Source organism: Taudactylus pleione, unplaced genomic scaffold, assembly GCF_031769625.1.
Source record: "Taudactylus pleione unplaced genomic scaffold, aTauple2 ptg000046l, whole genome shotgun sequence".
In the NCBI taxonomy this organism is placed as follows: Eukaryota; Metazoa; Chordata; class Amphibia; order Anura; family Myobatrachidae; genus Taudactylus; species Taudactylus pleione.
Window position 1 is genome coordinate 9,053,444 of NW_028284448.1, and position 20,541 is coordinate 9,073,984.

The following is a 20,541-nucleotide window of genomic DNA, read 5'->3' on the forward strand; positions in this document are numbered from 1 at the left end:
CACTGACACAGTGACACACACACAGACAGGGCCGCCATTGGGGGGGACTGCCGGGACTGGAGTCCCGGGCCCGTACACTCAGACAGTGAGGAAGGGCCCGCCGTCCGCTCCTACACCTTCCCTCTGTGCCGGGCCCCTCAGTTGTCTGCCATTCTGCTACAGACACAGGCTGTCTCTCACTGCCTGGTCCGATACAAACATGCTCCGTTTGGGCAGTGTTTAGCCAATTTGAGCATCTGCGCATAAGCAGGGCTGTAGCGAGGATGCTCCAGCCGAGCTTCTCTGCCCAACCAACTGCCTTCAGGTGCCGGGCGACTTACAAATATACGACTGACCGCCGGCACCTGGCTGTTCCTGTTGTCCTCCTTCCTCCGGTGATGATGACAGCGCCGCACCACCTTGGGACCCCAAGAAGACAACGGGCCAGAAGTAGGCTGGCTGCTGGGGCTCAGCTGCCCAAGTAGGAATGTTGGGGCCCGGGAGGACTGAGCAGAACCCAGACCACCCATTAGCGTAGGTGCTATAAATCATTATATATATTATTTAAGGAGTGGGGTGAGGGGGGAGAAACTAATGCAACATATTTTATAATGGGAGGGGGTAAAGGGGAGAGAAACATTAAACCTATAAGGGGTGGGTGTGAAGTGTTGTTCGGACAGGGAAGAGGCTATATATGTGTGTGTGTGTATATATGTATAAATGTGTGTGCAATATATATATATATATATATATATATATATAATACACACACACACACACGATTAACCACACTGCGGTTGCCGGGCTCAATTAGCGAGTTTCCCTTCCCCTCCTCAGACACCGCCCCTCAACACCCCCACCCCCATATTAGGGCTGCTTTCAGAAATTTCCCCTGGGGAGGGGGGGTCCTGTCTATTACATCAGTCCCGGGCCCCACACTTTCTGATTGCAGCCCTACACACACACATACACACACAGTGACACACACATGCTGACACACATAGTGACTCACATACAGTGACACACACACACACACTGACACACACTGACACACAGTGAAACACATACACTGACACAGTGACACACACACACATGCTGACACACTGACACAGATACACACACACACACACACACCTTTCACACAGAATAGATGCAGCCAGCCAAGTAAAACCAAGGCTGACATCAATTGAAAGTTACCCCTCCCCCCACTGGCAGCCCGACCCCCACCAGCAAAAAAATAATAATACTTACCTGGCTGCAGTGGCTGGTCCGGAGCAGAGACAGCGCTGGGGAAGGAGATTCATCCTGGCCTCCGGCGTCAGCTCTGAATAGCAACACTGCCTGGGAGGGGCTGCACACTTCTGCTGCAGCTCCCCCTACAGTTCCCAGCAGCAACAGCAGGCAGTGCTCTTCACAGTAATGAAGTCGTCTGGGACCTGGTGCAATGGTGGCGGGAGGGCGGTGCGGGTACGATGTCCTGGCCGGCGGCACCCCCCTCTGCTGGGCCTGCCACGGCGCCCAGGGCACGTACCCCGCTCGCCCTGCCCTAGTTACGCCTCTGTTACCCATACTTGCCAACTCTCCCTGATTGTCAGGGAGACCCCCTGAAATAGCAGCAATCTCCCTGACTTCCTGAAGAGCCCAGCAATCTCCCTGATTGCACCTTACTCCCATTATGTAGCTGTTATATACCAAAAAACCCTATATACGTTGAAATGGGTTCATTAGTATAATTTCCCTGTATTGGTTATAAGGCACAATGATCACTATGGCTACATGCATTTTCTGAAATGTACCAGTGTGTTTTTTTCATCAACAAACAGATCTTAAAAACTGCCTTTGGGCTCATTGACATGTGGCTGTAAGTCAGTTTTATGACACACCTATCAGATGTAGCAGTACACTACACCACTTCACCGCACACTCATAGATGTTTCTTTCAGAATCTCCCTGAAATGCTTTTTCAAAAGTAGGCACGTATGGTCCTACCCCAATCACAACACACAGCTGAGCATCGTATTCCCACCTCTGTTCATAGACAGTAAATTACATTCTGTGAAACAGAAATCTGCATAATATCAAAGCGAAACTTCAAGATAGTAACTTTCAGCATTACACCTCTGCAAAATTACCTGTTCAGTAGTGAAGATCGATCTGTGCAAAATACCTCTGCATTTTCACTTGTCTATAATCAATATAAATGTGACGTTCGTTTTTGTACGTTTTTGTCCAGATCAGTGCTGGGGCTTTGCTTAAAGTATGCCTCTTGTATATAGAGGTATTTTGCAAAAACTGAGCAAGTTGAAAATAAAACTAAATTAATGTACAAAGCTATTTTATATGTGACATACTGTATTTTATAAACAACAGTCAGATATTTGCTATTCTTTAGTTCAAAAAACTAAACTTAAACTAACATTGCAAATTAGTTTTCTAAAATGTGATATCGAAAAAACACATTTTATTTATTTATTCCTCTTTTGGCAAGTCAACAAAATGATTCTTTAGTGACAACATTATTCATTGTCCTATGACTGTTGGCTTATTTTAAGGACCAGAGTCTATGGCACTTTTATAAATTACCTCTAGTAATTAATACATTGCAGATTTCCATTATGCTTCGGCTGCAGTGTAAAAAAGCTACATTGTTGTACAATATCTAATATGAACTGTATATCTTCCTGTACTTTCTAATCAGCTCGTAGATAGTTACTATGAAGGTTACCAGCATGTTCTTGATCCAGAAGAAAGATTTACCTTGGCACAAGTGATTACTGACATCATGCATAGGCGCCCACGGTTTGACATTGGCTCCAGATACTTCCTGGAAGCTTACAGGGATGAATGCCAGTGCCTGAGGCTTCACTTGCAGCTTATTAGAAATGTATTGAATAGCCAAGTAAGTAAATAGATATCCCTTCATTATGGCTTTATTGGTAAACAAAACCCCCCAGCTTTTTGCCAATACTTTTAATTCATACAAGGACTAATGGACAGTTCCGTTTCTAATTAAAATTCTATTCAAAATGTGCACATATTTGTAGCTCAATATGGGGAGCACGGTGGTTAGCAATGCTGCTTTCCTGCAGCAATCGTCAGTTCAATTGCAACCAGGGCCCTATCTGTGTTAAGTTTGTACGTTCTCCATGTATATACCTGGGTTTCCTCCTCATACATCAGTTATCTTCCACAGTCAAAATATACTGGTAATTTATTTGCCCTAGGGTGGTAATTTATGTATCATTGGTAAAAATTAGGTAAAACCTCAGAATTGCAGTTTACCGCAATACATATGGCTTACCAGTTTGTATCAGAAAGGTCTGCAGCAGATATCGGAAATATGCAGCAAGTTCCAGAAAACATAACTATCCATATCTTCTGCCCGATAAGCAATGCCTGTTGTCTACAGAAGCCTATGGGCATCTTTCCCCCCACAGCTTCTCAAGCGCTGACTGAGGGCCGCACATGCACAAAAGGACTCCAGGGTCATGGACCCTGAAGACAGTACTTTGGCAGGACTGATCTACATCAGAAGAACTGACTTGGGAGGTAAGTAGTCATAGATACTGGCATTACAAAATGCCGTTATGCACACGATAGGGGGCGGGATGTACTTGATACATCCTGCCCCTAGTGTATGTGTGTGTTTACATACTCTCTGTACAGCTCTGCGAAATATGATTAGTGTTATATAAATGGTAATGATAGGAAGTAATCTATGATGTCATTGTTGTTTGTTTATTATTTATCCATTTTCCAGCACATTTTACTTTGGATTCACCGTGACTAAGTAAAACGCTGTACCAAGTTATATTGACTTGCATAATAATAGTAATTATAGCCATTGCAGGATCATGCAGCTTTTGTGGTCAAGCAGCATAGGACAATTTAGACAGAGAAGATTGTGTGTACTATTTGGCATTGGAATGCAGAGTATATAGTATACACCAGCACATTCACAAGATGTATTAGACAGAATAGGACTTAAACAGTACTTTGGTTTATTGTGTAGCAGTATGTTTGTACAGCCGTACGCAGTTACATACACACAGTATCCTGGATGAAGCAGAGCTTGAGCTCATACATGTAACCAGCCGGTGATGTATGTGGGTAGCAGTGCTGCTGGTATATATAAAAGTAAGCGGTATGCCTTTGCAGGATGTATACTTGGGCATATTGCAGGGTGTCTGGAGCTGAGTGGACTGTGGCACTCTAACACAGTGACAAGATGGTACCATGCATGAGCAGAAGACGAAACAACAGCCAAAAGCCAGTGCAGCAGTGCACTCCATATTGCTAAAGGGAGATGTATCAAACCTTCCATAGAGATAGTGTGTCACACTCCGGAGTGTCACACCTGCTTACTTACAGTACCTTTACGCTGTCTCTTCTGGCTTGCGCTAAGGTCCTCTGGCTCCTGGTGGTTCCCGCTGGCCAGGGTTACCGCCGGCTTTGGTGCATGGGTGCCGCCAGTGTGCTGGCCAGTTGCCAGTACAAAGTTGTTGCTAGATGCCATCCTGGTCCAGTAGTAGCTACAGTTCATTCTGTGATCCTGCTTCTTCAGCACTATTCTCATTACTGGTTCCGGCCCAGTCATTACTAGTCAGTCCCAGCACAGCCATTACACCGGGTCCAGCCTGGTCATTACTAACTTGTCCCAGTCTGGACATCACACCAGTTCCAACCTGGTCATTACTAGCCGGTTTCAGCCCAGCCATTTCACCATTCCAGTCTGGTCATTACTAGCTAGTCCCAGTTCAGCCATTACACGGAATACAGTAGGTCATTACTAGCCAGTCCCAGCCCATCCATTACTAGTCTGTTCTAGTCCACCATTACATACCGGTCCCAGCCCGGCCATTACACTGGTTTCAGCCTGGTCATTACTAGCTGGTCCCAGCCCGGTCATTACTAGCTGGTTTTAGCATGGCCATTACACCGGTTCCAGCTTGGTCATTATTAGCCGATCCCAGTCTGGCCATTACACTTTGCCAGCCTGGTCATTACAAGCTGGTCCCAGTCCGACCATTACTCCAGTTCCAGCCTGGTCATTACATGCCATTCCCAGCCCGACCATTACATCGGTTAAAGCCCAGTCATTATTAGCTGGTCCCAGTTCGGCCATTACACTGATTCCAGTAGGTCACTACTCTTCAGTCCCAGGCCGGACATTACACTAATTCCAGTCTAGTCTTACTAGCCAGTCCCAGCCCGGCCATTACATCGGTCCCAGTACGGTCATTACTAGTCTGTTCCAGCTCAGTGATTTCTTGCTATATCATTACATACTGGATTCTTGACCTCCTAGGACTCTCATCTACTAGAATGTATTCAGTGCCTATTTCTTCATTTCTTTTCATACTCTATGCGTAGGAACTTAATTAAGCCACCTGGTTTTCTTCATGTAGCCATAAGTCCAGCTCCTGCCATACACTCCAGTCTGGGTACAAGAAAACCCTCAGGTGTGACAAAGTGGAGAAGCCCATAGCAACCAATCAGCTTCTAGCTATCATTTATCTAAAAGCTGATTGGTTGCTATGGGCACCTTCTCTAGTTTATCTTTTTGGAAGGTTTAATACATCTCCAAGACAGAATCATTTATTAATAGTTATTTATATAGTGCACACTGCACACATGTTTCACATCAATTTATATCGAGTATATTTCAGTCATTAACATCAGTCTCTGCCCCTGGGCAGTTTACAATGTTCCCTATTAATTTTTTGTATAAAGCCAATTTAGCTTTATGTTTCTGGAAGGAAACCTGAGTTCCCCTGAGGAAACACATGAAAACATGGTGAGAACATACAAACTCCAAACAAATGGGCCATGACATGAACTCATGACTTCAGTGTTGTGAGACAGCAATGCTAACCATTACACCATCTATTCTGCCCTGACATGTGAGTGGAAAAACCTTCCTCAGTATAGCTGCATTTTAATTTGGGCAGCTGAGAAAAAATTGGGTGTGACTAGTTAATTGAAGGTATAATTGTAAGGCGCAGTGCAATATGCTGTTGCTATATAAGTAAATGATAATATATATTCACTTCTCAATGCAATGCCTGCACCCAGATCTGACCCGCCAACCTATCTGACGATTGGTAAGTGCATATACACTTACCTGTCGTCTGCCCAATGTGTTTGGTCTGACATCACAACTGGGCGGGCATTTAATTTTACCCACCCCAGTTGAGCAGTTACTCTCCGCCGGGTTCTTGCAGCATGTGTATGGGTGATCAGCAGGTCGTCTGTACACACCAGCAGATGCACAGATAAATCTGCAGTTATATGGCCCATCTGCTGTCCTGCACATCGATTGAATAGCTGTTATATCGCCCAGTGTGTTCCCAGCTTAAGGCTCAATCAAAGAAGGTAATAGATAAAGGTACATTTATTACAAAGTGGAAGAAGATACGAATGGTTTAAGGGCTTAGTGAGAGTGGAATCAGTATGACATAAAACCAATGCTGTAAATGATGACCGTGTACCTCACACTTATACTATTAAGTTCATAGTGCTATAACGTAAGCAATAAATGAGCAAAACATACACTTCTAACTCCCCCAATTGTCTTTGGATAACAAAAATATGAGCTGTTTCCCTGTGACAGTATTATCTGTGCCTAATGATTATTAATCTGTGTTATAGAAGGTACAGGCATCCACTTATATCACAACATGTTGGGTTCTGGTGATAGGTCACCACAGACCTCCGGTTCTGCTGGCACTTTAATGCATCTCTTCCTTCGCAGTATCTGTCTGCTCTTCTCTGCATTAACTGAGCACCAAATGTCTCCGTCTTCTTGCTAATGACTCACTTGACCCTGCATACCAATGGAATTTTTAAGGACTCTTTAAAAATGTTGCTATGGCACAGAATAATTTATTGTTATGCCACTATTTACTTTACTATTTAGATTTGATAACTTCAAAATCTTTTCAAGCTCGTCATATTTGTCATGCACTTTGTGAGTTTCAGTGCGATGTAGTATTTGTGGCTATGAGCCTAATTCAGAGATTTACATTTCGATATATACTGTATGTAAATCTCAGATGTTTGCAGATCTGTGCATGTGCAGGACCCGCGCTGTGCAGATCTGTTTCTGTGACGTCAGTCTCCGTGCCCAAAAGCCGCAGCATGATTGAAATGCTGCTGTTTGGGGCGGCAACAGGGAGCGTTCCAGAAAACAGGTGCATGACGACCCTATTTCTGGGCATGCAGAAGCCAGTGACAGTGACTGCGTCCTTGGATGCACCTTCAGGGGTCCTGGAGGCGTGACTTTGCCGAACATCCTCAGTAACCTGAGAATTACTCAGATGTCCGATGGTTACACAGTTAATCTGATGTTGTGTCTCTGGATCCCAGCAGCAGTGGATCAGCGGAGCCAGCAGTGGGCTGCACCTCCTGTGGCTTTTGCATATTTTAGAACAGCCTCTGCACAGGGCCGGCTAAAGGGACGTTCATGCAGTGCAGCTGCACAGGGCGCAATCAACGTGGCTGGTACTGCCGCCCTCATATGTGCCAGACCTGCAGAGGGTACAAACACCCCCGGGGCCGCCACTTCCTCTGCGTACAAAGACGTAGCGCCTGTGCTACTATGTCCATCTCTGAAGCAGGCCCTATGTACAGTACTTTATGTTATAAATTTGATGAACGGGGATACCCCTTATTTCCTTTGTGTTAATTATGTGAAATTACTAGAAGACCGCATGGACTCCTGTAAATGAATTTGTTGGCTGCAGCTGGAAATTTGTTTTGCCAGCCCAGTAATTTATTTATTAAAGTTGTTTAACTAGCTCACACATATTCTTCAGTGTTTTGCAGGTAATATTTAGTCATTCACATTAGTCCCTGCCCCGAAGGAGTTATATTCCCTACCTCATGTACACTACAGTTAATTTTTTTTGCCAGAATCCAAAAAATACCTACCTATTCTTTTTGGATTGTGGGAGGAAAACCAGGCAAACATGTATAGAACATACAAACTCCACACAGATAGTGCCTTGGTGGTAACGAACCCAAGACCTCAATGCTGTGTCATAATTAATGTCTGGTTGTACTGTACGAAATTCAACAGTTTAATTCATTTTGGATAGTAGATTTAGATGAAAAAATTGTGTTATATACATATAGAAATAATTGTAATGAACTATTTCCAAATGCAGATTTTGTGATTTACGAAAAATGTAAGCGTTTGAATTGGTGAAAAACAGAATCTTTTTGAGCATTTTAATTGTTAATGTTATTATGTTTAACTTGTTCATTTATACAGATAGAGCATCAGAGGGAGTTTGTCCAGATGGTTTGGCGCAATGGTCAGAAAGGCGGTGTTTATGAATTTGGTCTTCCTCGGAATACTGTTACTAAGCCACTTGTCTCACTAAACACCAGTTGGTAAATTGTTAAATTTTCTATATGTACAATTGCTGTGGACTGTGACTGTTCCCTACTGATGTATTTGCATTGCATTATAGATTACAGGTTCTGAAAAAAGAACACGGTTTTACGCTTTAATTTTTATCTGCTGTTTTTGCTCATTCTACCAAGGACTAAGCTTATTCCTTTACTTCTGAATTTAATCACATTGTGTCTGTGGCGGCAGAGGATAACAGTATTTTCCTCTGTACGGTAATACGTCAGTTCTCTTTCAGCAGCAAATTTAACTGAAATGATGTTTGAGAAAATGCAGGTGATTTGTGTTTAGAATAAGTCAATGAATATTTACATTTTAAATTAAGCAGGTTTAGGCAGCAGTTTGTGAGATACACACCCCCCCCCCCCCCCCACACACACACACACCACACACACCCCCCCCCCCACATACACACACCCTCACACACACACACCCACCCACACCCACACACCCACCAGAGAATCTGATTATCAACTGAAGATGTGATAGGTTGTGCAGCATAGCTTCAGTGATGGGAACCGCAAGCCCAAGGAACAGAGGTTCCCATACTTGATCTTCAGGGCACCTTGGTGGTCCAGGTTTTAAGGATATCCATAGTTGACACAGATGGTTAAATCAAATTAACTGTATCCTTAAAACCTGGTCCATTAGGGTGCCTTGAGGACCGAGTTTGGGAACCTCTGTCATAAAATGTTTGTGTAAAAAGGCTGTGGCTAATTTGTAGAAGGGTGACGAGGTTTGTATGTTGCCAGAATTCAGCACTGTAACTATAGCCCCAGAGCTGCATATTTTTGTTAACTAGTAGATAAAGTATACTGATTTCGTCAATAGCTTCTGACTGTGGCCACATTAGCATTGAGAAGAACTCCATATCATTCAATGAAGATTTAAGTGCATACAGTAATGCAGGTTATCCCAGAGGTTCCCAAACATGGTCCTCAAGGCTCCCCAACAGTTCAGGTTTTAAGCTGCATACAGACACAACGATTTTGTTACCAACGATTTTATGAACGATTTTCTGTCAGATTTTTTTAAAGTGTAATGAACGATTTTCTACTTCAGGGTCCATAGGGTATCCACAGGATACCTTGGGGTATAGGTGATGACGTCAGGCATCGGGCACCATAAAGTTAAGTTTTCAGCCTCCCAGGATGCACTAGGGTCCCCCTCCTATACCCCGCCCCCGGGCCAAGGCATCTCAGTTTCGTTTGGTGCCCGGCCGAAGTCGGATGCATCTGTTAGAGGGGGGCTAAGAAGAGCCCCTGAAGTTTTCTACAATGCATCTGTGGCTGCACATCTGGAAGTACAGCATGGACAGTCAGTACTGACGTCCATGCTGTCTTCCCTTCACCCCCGCCAGTACCAGAACGCCGGTACCGATCCGGGGATGTTGGTAAGCATCTGGGGTCACAGCTAGCGGTGACCCCAGCTGTTTGGGACCATGGCCGGATGTAAGGGGGACAACAAGGTAAGCAGCGGGGTCCCGTGGTGGGACCCTGCTGAACATGGTCCAGAGTCCCCAGGCAGGGGGCTCCCTGGGGACTGGCTGCAGCGTGGAGCCAGGTATTAACCTGCGCTTCCACTACCCCCCTGAGACAGCGGACCACGGCAGAGCGGTAGCGCTGCAGCGTCCCAGGGGTTAAATGCATGCCAGGGGAGCGCGCCTTCCCTGTCTCACAGCCGGCGCCTCCCCCGCTGCACACAGCCCTCTCTGCACACGCTGACTGGCCCTGTGGCAGCGCTCCTCTCCCAGGCCAGCCTCCTCTATGCTCCTCGGTGGCCATCTTTCACAACGCATGGTGAACGCTGCTGGAAGCTTAAAACTGAGGCATCGTGGTCTGGGTCCCCCGGCATACCTCTCCCCCACTTGGTCAGGTCTGTGTATGCAGCGCTGTGTCCTACCAGGCTCTGTGTCTGAGTAGTTGAGGATCAGCGCTGATAGTGCAGGATTTGATTTTCTGTGCATTGTATGTGACTGTGCTAGCGCTCCTGCCTGTACTTTTCATTTCTTCTGTCAGCCTTTTCACTGTCCCTGATCTTTCTGCTAAAGCCCTTGCGGTGCGGTGCTTGCAGGGTGGTCTCTCGCTATATTAACGAGTATTTGTGAGAGGGGTCACATACTTACCATCATGTCTGAGAGTGACTTTCCTCTCCAGCTTCTGTGTACTACGTGTAAGGTACCAATAGCGGAGGGGGAGGGTAGTGCGGAGGGGTCAGCAGTGTTACGGCACTGGTCACGGCACGGCACTGGTGCAGGAGCCGCCCTGGGCTTGTTTTGCCAAAGCGCTTGCAACCCTGGTGGGACAGATAGCTATGCAGCCTGCGTTCTCACAGATGGGATTGTCCCAGCAGTCAGTGGTGTCGTCACCCATGCAGGGTTTCCCGAGGCAATTGATGGTTCCCCACAGTCTCCCTATTTCCTCTCCCCAGGCTTCTCAGGAGCCTGCGTAGGTTAATTCACTGACAAGTTCTGTACAGCACTTGTCGGATGTGTTACAAGGGGAGTCTGTGTTGCGGCCGGTGGCGTCTCTGTCTGCTCCTTATGAGGATGACGACGTGACGTCTGATGATGGGGAGATTCTGGATCTTTCAAGGTCCAAGGTATATATTCCTGGACTTATTCGGGCAGTCCGCACAGCTTTGGTGATTGAGGACGAAGATCCTCCGGTGTCCAAATCTAAATATGCCTTTTTTAAGGATATTAAGGGTGACGCCACAGTGTTTCCTCTTTCAGGTCAATTGGTGGACCATTTAGAGGAGGCGTGTAAACAGCCTGGCAAACGGTACCAGCCGCAGAGACGTTTGGTGGTGGCTTATCCGTTTGCGGATAATTATTTTTCTAAGTGGGAATCCCCTCCACAGGTGGATTCTCATGTGACATGCCTAGTCCGCAGTGCCACATTGCCCATGCCCTCCATGTCTTCCCTGAAGGATGCTACGGACCGTAAGGTGGAGATCTGCCTAAAGTCCGTTTATTCCCTTGCGGGGGGGCAGCTAGGCCGGCTATGGCCATTTGTTGGGTTGCCAGAGCTATGGAGCGCTGGGCTGATACTTTGGAAGCGTCTTTTGATTCCGACTGTTTGGCTGAACAGACCGAGTTGATCGGCAATCTCCGGGATTCGGCCACTTATATCAATGAAGCGGCCCTGGATATGAGTACCCTGGCGTCTCGGATTTCTTCGGCAGCTGTAGCCGATCGTCGCACCTTATGGTTGCGATCTTGGAAGGCGGACGCTGATTCCAAAAAGGGCTTGGAAGCTTTGCCTTTTAATGGAGAAGTCCTATTTGGTTCGGACCTGGACAAAATTGTAGCCACACTGGTGGCAGCCAAATCTGCATGTCTCCCGTCTGCTGCAGTTCCTTCCAGTTCAGGTACGTCGTCCTTTCAGCCTTATAGGGCCCAGGGTAGGCCTAAAGCACAGTCCTTTCCCCGACAGGCTGGCCCCAAAAAGCAGGCCTGGAGTACCAGACGTCCGGCCTCTAAGCCAGATGACAAGCCTGCGGCCTGATGGTCCGGGCCTCCCTTTGGGGGATCCCAAAGTGGGAGGCCGCCTGCTGCAGTTCGCCCGGTGTTGGTCAGTCACCACGACAGACACTTGGGTTCTCAAGGTGGTTTCTCACGGGTACGCCCTCTCCTTTCGGCACAGGCTCCCATCTCGATTCTTCACCACGGGTCTTCCATCAGAACGGAACAAAGCCTTGGAACTGCGGAAGGTTTTGCACACTATGCTCCAGGCTGGAGTTATAGTGCCTGTTCCATTCTCCCAGAAGGGCCAGGGTTTCTATTCCAATCTGTTTTTGGTGCAGAAACCCAATGGGTCGTATCGTCTGATCCTCAACCTCAAAGCACTCAACAAGTCTTTGCGGGTGCCAAAGTTTCGGATGGAGACCCTGCGGTCCATCATTCTGGGGCTGGAACCTGGGGATTACATGGTGTCGTTGGACATACAGGACGCTTACCTGCATGTCCCTATTCTTTTACACCATCAACAGTTCCTCAGGTTTGCAATCCGCAACGACCACTTTCAGTTCCGGGCGTTACCTTTTGGGCTGGCGACAGCACCACGTGTTTTCACCAAGGTGATGGCGGTCATGGCAGCTTCCCTGCGGCTGCAGGGAGTCCGCATGTTACCATACTTGGACGACCTTCTCTTGGTGGCAGGATCTCCAGAGCTCCTTCTGCGCCACTTGGACCTGACCATTGCGGTACTGCAATGGCACGGCTGGTTGATAAACTGGCAGAAGTCCACCCTAATCCCGTCTCAGTGGATTCTGCATCTCGGAGCCTTATTGGACTCCGGACAGCAAAGGATCTTTGTGACGGAGGAAAAGATCTCTGCCTTGCAGTTGAGGGTGTGCAGTTGTCTGCAGAACCGCCGGGTGTCTCTGCACTCGGCAATGAGGTTACTGGGCTCCATGGTGTCGGTATTCGACATGGTAGAATATGCCCAGTTTCACTCCAGACCTCTGCAGCACCTGATCTTGTCCAAATGGAATGGACTGCCTCAGAGTCTACGGTCCCAGACGATGGTACTCACGCCGGAGGTTCGCCTGTCCTTAGCCTGGTGGTTGCAGACGACCCATCTCAACAAGGGTCGTCCGTTCTGGGTGGCGAACTGGGTCCTGTTGACAATGGACGCCAGTCTTCGGAGCTGGGGAGCAGTCACGGGTCCACACTTGTTCCAGGGCGGAAACGGAGCTTCTGATAAATATCTTGGAGCTCCGCGCAGTGTTCTATGCTCTCCAGCAGGCACATCGGGTTCTCCAAGGTCACCCGGTGCAGGTCCAGTCGGACAACGCTACCACCATGGCCTACATAAATCGGCAAGGAGGAACCCGAAGTCGGACGGCTCTCATAGAGGTGTCCCGAATCCTGGTTTGGGCGGAGCGCAATCTCCCGGCCATATCAGCAGTATTCATCCCGGGAGTCCTCAACTGGGAGGCTGACTTTCTCAGTCGCCAGGACATTCATCCGGGGGAATGGTCTCTGCACCAGGACGTCTTTCAACTGCTGGTGGACAGGTGGGGTCTTCCAGAGATCGACCTCATGGCGTCACAGCACAACAACAAGTTGCCGGTGTACGGGTCTCGCACAAGAGACGAAAAGGCGTCTCTGGTGGATGCTCTGTCCGTCCGGTGGATGTTTCGGTTTGCTTATCTGTTTCCTCCGTTTTCCTTTCTTCCTCGGGTAATCCGGAAATTCAAACAGGAAGGAGGAACGCTCCTGTTGATAGCTCCCGCGTGGCCCCGGAGGCACTGGTTCTCAGACCTCCAGGGACTGTCCGTGGACATTCCTCTGCGGTTGCCGTTACGACCGGACCTTCTGCAACAGGGTCCTTGTCTTCACCCGGACCTGACTCGGCTGTCTTTGACGGCGTGGCTGTTGAGACGGCCATGTTAAGGTCCAGGGGGTTTTCCATCTCTGTAGTACGAACTATGCTAAGGGCTCGGAAACTGTCTTCAGCAAGAATATACCATCGTGTGTGGCATACGTTCTTTCAGTGGTGTCGACCGAGAGGTTATGCACCTCGGGAGTTCCGTCTGTCTAGAGTGCTAGCCTTCCTGCAAGCGGGACTAGACCATGGGCTTCGCCTTGCTTCTTTGAAGGTGCAGGTTTCTGCCCTGTCTGTCTGGTTCCATCGTAGGATTGCTACAATCCCTGATGTGCGCACCTTTATGCAAGGTGTTCTGCGAATCCAGCCGCTATTTGTTCCACCCGTGGCGCCTTGGGATTTGGCTGTGGTCTTGAGGGCTCTCCAAGGACCGCCGTTTGAACCACTGGGCCCAGTGGATCTTAAATGGCTGACAGCCAAAACAGTTTTCCTTCTGGCCATCGCTTCGGCCAGACGTGTTTCTGATTTAGGGGCTCTCTCTTGTAGACCCCCTTTCTTAATTTTTCATGGGAACAGGGCAGTGCTGCGCGCTCGTCCTGATTTTTCTCCCAAAGTTGTTTCCCGTTTTCATATCAACGAGGAAATCGTTGTGCCGGCTTTTAACTCACCTGGCCTTTCAGTGGGTGAGGCCACTTTGGATGTTGTGCGGGCCTTAAGGATCTATGTTGACCGCACTTCTTCGTTTAGGAAGTCGGACGCCTTGTTTGTCCTCCTATGGCTTCCATAAAAAGGGTTGGCCTGCTTCAAAGCAAACTTTGGCAGCTTGGATCCGTATGGCAATTTCAGAAGCTTATCTTCATGAAGGCCTGCCGATTTCACCTTCTGTGAGGGCTCATTCCACTAGGTCTGTGGGTCCTTCGTGGGCAGCTCTGCAGTCCAGATCTGCAAGGCGGCCACGTGGTCCTCTGTCCATACCTTTGTGAGGTATTACGCGTTTGACACCTTTGCCTCTCAGGATGCTTCCTTCGGGCGGCGGATTTTCCTTTCAGCACAGGAGCGTCCCCACCCTTACAGGATACTGCTTTGGGACATCCCCAAGGTATCCTGTGGATACCCTATGGACCCTGAAGTAGAAAATATGAGATATGGTAAGAACTTACCTTTTGTTATCTCTATTTCTACGAAGTCCATAGGGTTCCACAGGACTCCCGCCCTGTCGCACCTGTGCTGCAGATGGGCTTTGCTCTGGTCACCGGTTTTTCCGTCTCCCTCTGGTGAGAATGTGATTCTTGTGTGTGTCCAGATCTTTTTTTCTCTCTTCCTTCTCCTCCTCCGGCCTATGGCTTGGTACGTAACTGAGATGTCTTGGCTCGTGGGCGGGGTATAGGAGGGGGACCCTAGTGCATCCTGGGAGGCTGAAAACTTAACTCTATGGTGCCCGATGCCTGACGTCATCACCTATACCCCAAGGTATCCTGTGGAACCCTATGGACTTCGTAGAAATAGAGATAACAAAGGTATGTTCTTACCATATCTCATATTTTTTTGAACTACAAATGATTTTTGCATATTCCCTTAATGAAAATCGTTCAGTTGGTCAGTCTGACTGAACTACAAACGTGAACGCGCATGAACGATAATCGTTCATCGTTTGAATTCAAAAAGTGAACAATTTTTTGAACGATAATCGATATCGTTTAACGATAATCGTTTAAAAAAATCGTTGTGTGTGTATGCACCTTTAGAGACATCCATGGTTGAGCACAGGTGACTTAATTAGTACCTCAGACAATTTGATTTAACCGCCTGTGCTCAACCATGGATATCTCTAAAACATGAACTGTCGGGGAGCCTTGAGAACCACGTTTGTAAACCTCTGGCTTATCCTAAAACATTTATTTACTAAGCAGTTTTAGGAGACAGAGTGAAAAGTGATAAGGTAGCAGCTAATCAGCTCCCAACTGTCATTTTTCAAACACAGCCTGTGACATGGCAGTTGTGAGCTGATTGGCTGGCACCTTATCACTTTTCACTCTGTCTCCTAACACTGCTTAGTAAATAGACCCCTAAGTACTCAAAGCAGACCCACAATCTTATGTCTAGTGTAACAATCATGATCTCCCAATTTGGAGGCTAGTATTCACTGCAAATCTCCCAATTTGATGACTACTGTTCAATGTAGACATCTGTTCAGGTATTCATCAAATTTGGTGCTCTGCCTTTATCTGCTTGCTTGTGGCCAGGTTTAATCATCAGGATCTTTCATGAATAGCTACAAAACAGTTTTGTGCAATATGATTGGTTAATGATCTGTTCTAGGCAGAAAGTTGTTTATAAAGTTATAAAGAGGAATCTAATGGACTGTTGTAGCCAACTTTATAAGTGGGTACTATTAACCAATCAAAATGCTGGAAACAGCCAAATAGTTGTTAATAACAGCTCACAATAATAGCTCCTCTCTCAGAGAGGGGCTGGATATTACAATTTCAGAAGAGCCCCCCTACATTCATGTTCACAAACTGAAATCTCATATAAATTACCCATATAACCCTGTGATTACTGTACATCCCCATTTTGATGTAATAAAGGTTATTTTCTTATACTTTGCTCTTTTATTTACAGCCCTGCTTTAAAGAATATGTACCTTTTGGAGTTTCACCCTTCTGTTGGGTTGGCATACCTAATTTCTTATACACTAGACCACATTTGTAAGGAGTTTCAGCAAATGTGTAACACAAAGTCACCCAGGCAGTCCTACAGTGTGGAGAAGAAGGTCCTAGAGCTTGCACTTACTGAATGGTCAGCCACAAGAGATCACAAGTCATCGTTTACTGCAAATGTCCACAAAGATGTAAGCATGTGTCTGATGTTATACAATGTTTCGACCTATATTCATCTTTCATTAAAGACATTCTACTGTACGTACATTTATATTCCTTTTTGGGAACCCAGAGTCCATACATAATGATTTTACTATTACAGTTGTAGTCAGATAGGACAGATACTCATCTGGGCCACGTACACTGCCCCCAACAGAGTTGAAATTAGCAGGGCCTATGTCTCTCCAGACTCATGCTCCATCTGCATCTCTCCAGCCTCATATTACCTCTTGTGTCTCTCCAGCTCATACACCCCACTGTCTCTCCAGTCCATGCACCCCCCTATGTCTCTCCAGCTCATGCATTCCACTTTGTCTCTCCAGCTCATGCTTCCCCCTGTGTCTCTCTCCAGCTTATGCATCCTGCTGTGTCTCTCCAGATTATGCACCCCCCTTTTGTCTCTCCAGCTCAAGCACCACCCATGTCTCCCCAGTTCATGCACCCCTGTGTCTCTCCAGCTCCTGCACCCCATTATGTCTCTCCAGCTCATTCACTCCCAAGTCCAGTTCATGCCAACTCTGCATTTCTATAGCTCATGCCCTCACTGATCCTACCAATAGGTACATAGTTGAAATAAGCAAAGCCTGAGTCTTCCCTGACTCATGCTGCTCCTGTGTCTCTCCAGCCACATGTTACCTCCTGTGCTTCTCCAGCTCATACACCACCCTGTCTCCCCCACTATGTCTCTCCAGCTCATGCACTTCCCAGGGTCTCTCCAGCTCATACGCACCCCCTTGGTCTCTCCAGCTCATGCATTCTCCCTGTGTCTCTCCAGCTCATGTACCCCTATGTGTCTCTCCTACTCATCCACCCCCGTGTCTCTCCTGCTCATGAACCCCTGTGTGTGTCCCTCCTAGAAATGCACATTAAACAAAAAGTGTAGTCTATCGACAGATCAATCAGTATGCACTAGTGATCTCTGTCAGTGTGCACATACCTGATTTGCTGCATTTTCCAGCTTCTTACTTTGGTGCTTGTGTAGTATGCTGCAGTCTGCAATATCCATCCACATTTCCACTTGTGTCTGACTCAACATCAAGCCCTGTCTCTCTCCAGCCATTGCTTCCTGTGTTTCTACAGCTCATGTCCCCTGTGTCTTTCTAACCCCATGACCCTAATTCTCACTGGTTCCCTTCTACCTTATCTGTCATCTAGGGATGGCCATTGGCCATCAAAGGTTAGCAACCAGCCATGGTTTGCAGTCAATGGTTTACCCATCGAGGACGGAACTCTGATGGTTTTCTGCCATCGATGGAATAGACCTAGCAATTGTTTTTTTCACTTGGAGCAGGGGAATGGCACTTAGTTGCACCCAGATTGTAGCATTTAGCACCACCTCTTCACTGATTAGCCTGTTGTTTAGCTCCACCTCCTCATAGTGACACTTACTGTAGCTCTGCCCTTTCCCTGATTGGCCTGTAGTGTCCCACAATGGTTTAAATCATCAATATTTTTTTCATGTTTCATGCCATTGATTTAAATCATCAAAGGTGCATCCTTCGATGGCCAACCCTACTGTCTTCTGGATGGCGACTGCTTCTCTGTGTGTCTCCTTATTTCTTCAGTGGTTCGACTGAATGACCCAGGCAGCTGGAAGTTGGCCATACAGTAATGCGCTGGCCTCCAGATGTACAGGCCTCCGGATACTATTCAGCCTGTGCCCTGCTAAAATAGTCCAGCAGCACAGGCAGCGATCCAAGCCTACCCTTGCTACAGGACAGTATGAGTGAGCCCCTGAGTGGGTCAGATCCCTTCAGAAACTCCAGATCTTGTGCAATTGTCCCCTTTGTACCTATTGTCACCGGGCCTGTCCTCAGCCATTTGAACCACTTTCTTTACCATATTTGTTTGCAGATAACCATTTTCTCTTTCTTTTACCTACTGATATTTCTCTTTTAATCCTCATCCTCCACCAGGATAATATAATGGAGAGACAAGGTTAAAAAACAAAGTTATAGGAGACAAAAATGTGTCTACTGTTATAGTAGCAGTGATGTTTTCTTTTTTGTTTTTCTGATCTAGTTATTTGAGGAAGTAATGATGGAAGATCCAGTCATGGTTAGAGATATCTGCCTTTCGGTGTTGAATTCAGCTGATGAAGATAAAAAACATGGCAGAGCAAGACAAGTCTTTATGCTGGACACTTTCTGCAAGATGTTAGAGCTCATCACCCTCCGTTCTAGACTTCTAGATGCCTCACTAGAAACAGCAGTGCTCTCTAGGTCAGAAAAATGAAAACAGACATCTTTAGCAGATCTAAATATATACAGTCAGGTGCATAAATATTGGGACATTGACAAAATTTTCATATTTTGGCCTCTATTCACCAGCACAATGGCTTTGAAATGAAACAAACAAGATGTGCTTTAACTGCAGACTTTCAGATTTACTTGAAGGTAATTACATCCAAATCAGGTGAACGGTGTAGGAATTACAACGGTTTCTATATGTGCCTCCCACTTTTTAAGGGGCCAAAAGTAATGGGACAAACTAAACAATCCTAAATCTAACTTTCACTTTTTAATACTTTGTTGCAAATCCTTTGCAGGCAATTACAGCCTGAAGTCTGGAATGCATAGACATCACCAGACGCTGGGTTTCATCCCTAGTGATGCTCTGCCAGGCCTCTACTGCAAATGTCTTCAGTTCCTGCTTGTTCTTGGGGCATTTTCCCTTCAGTTTTGTCTTCATCAAGTGAAATGCATGCTCCATCGTATTCAGGTCAGGGGATTGACTTGGCCATTGCATAACATTCCACTTTTTAGCCTTAAACTCTTTGGTTGCTTTTGCAGTATGCTTCGGGTCATTGTCCATCTGCACTGTGAAGCGCAGTCCAATGAGTTCTGAAGCATTTGACTGAATATGAGCATATAATATTGCCCAAAACACTTCAGAATTCATTCTGCTGCTTTTGTCAGCAGTCACATCATCAATAAATACAAGGGAACCAGTTCCATTGGCAGCCATACATGCCCACGCCATGACACTACCACCGCCATGCTTCACTGATGAGGTGGTATGTTTTGGATCATGAGCAGTTCCTTTCCTTCTCCATACTCTTCTCTTCCCATCACTCTGGTACAAGTTGATCTTTGTCTCATCTGTCCATAGGATGTTGTTCCAGAACTGTAATGGCTTTTTTAGATTTGTTTGGCAAACTCTAATCTGGTCTTCCTGTTTTTGAGGCTCACCAATGGTTTACATCTTGTGGTGAACCCTCTCTATTCACTCTTGTGAAGTCTTCTCTTGATTGTTGACTTTGACACATATACACCTACCTCCTGGAGAGTATTCTTGATTTGGCCAACTGTTGTGAAGGGGTTTTTCTTCACCAGGGAAATAATTCTTCTGTTATCCACCACAGTTGTTTTCCGTGGTCTTCCGGGTCTTTTGGTGTTGCTGAGCTCTCCGGTGCGTTCTTTCTTTTTAAGAATGTTCCAAACAGTTGATTTGGCCACACCTAATGTTTTTGCTATCTCTGATGGGTTTGTTTTGATTTTTCAGCCTAATGATGGCTTGCTTCACTGATAGTGACAGCTCTTTGGATCTCGTATTGAGAGTCGACAGCAACTGATTTCAAATGCAAATGTCACACCTAGAATCAACTCCAGACCTTTTACCTGCTTAATTGATAATGAAATAACGAGGGAATAGCCCACACCTGTCCATGAAATAGCTTTTGAGTTGATAGTCCCATTACTTTTGGCCCCTTAAAAAGTAGGAGGCACATATAGAAACCATTGTAATTCCTACACTGTTCACCTGATTTGGATGTAATTACCCTCAAATTAAATCTGAAAGTCTGCAGTTAAAGCACATCTTGTTTGTTTCATTTCAAAGCCATTGTGGTGGTGAATAGAGGCCAAAATATGAAAATTCATATTTCCCAATATTTATGCACCTGACTGTGTGTGTGTGTGTGTGTGCGTGTGTG

General features: G+C 46.4%; 1 protein-coding gene across 5 annotated transcripts in view; it reads left to right on the plus strand.

The window, feature by feature from the left end:
- LOC148537665 (uncharacterized) overlaps nt 1–20,541 on the plus strand; it is a 259,972-nt gene that overhangs the window by 63,708 nt on the left and 175,723 nt on the right. For all 5 annotated transcript variants that reach the window (XM_088460467.1, XM_088460468.1, XM_088460466.1 and 2 more), the window contains 4 exons: nt 2,678–2,878; nt 8,255–8,376; nt 16,351–16,579; nt 18,630–18,829. In XM_088460467.1, coding sequence (XP_088316593.1) covers nt 2,678–2,878; nt 8,255–8,376; nt 16,351–16,579; nt 18,630–18,829 — 752 coding nt within the window. The remainder of the gene's footprint in view (nt 1–2,677; nt 2,879–8,254; nt 8,377–16,350; nt 16,580–18,629; nt 18,830–20,541) is intronic.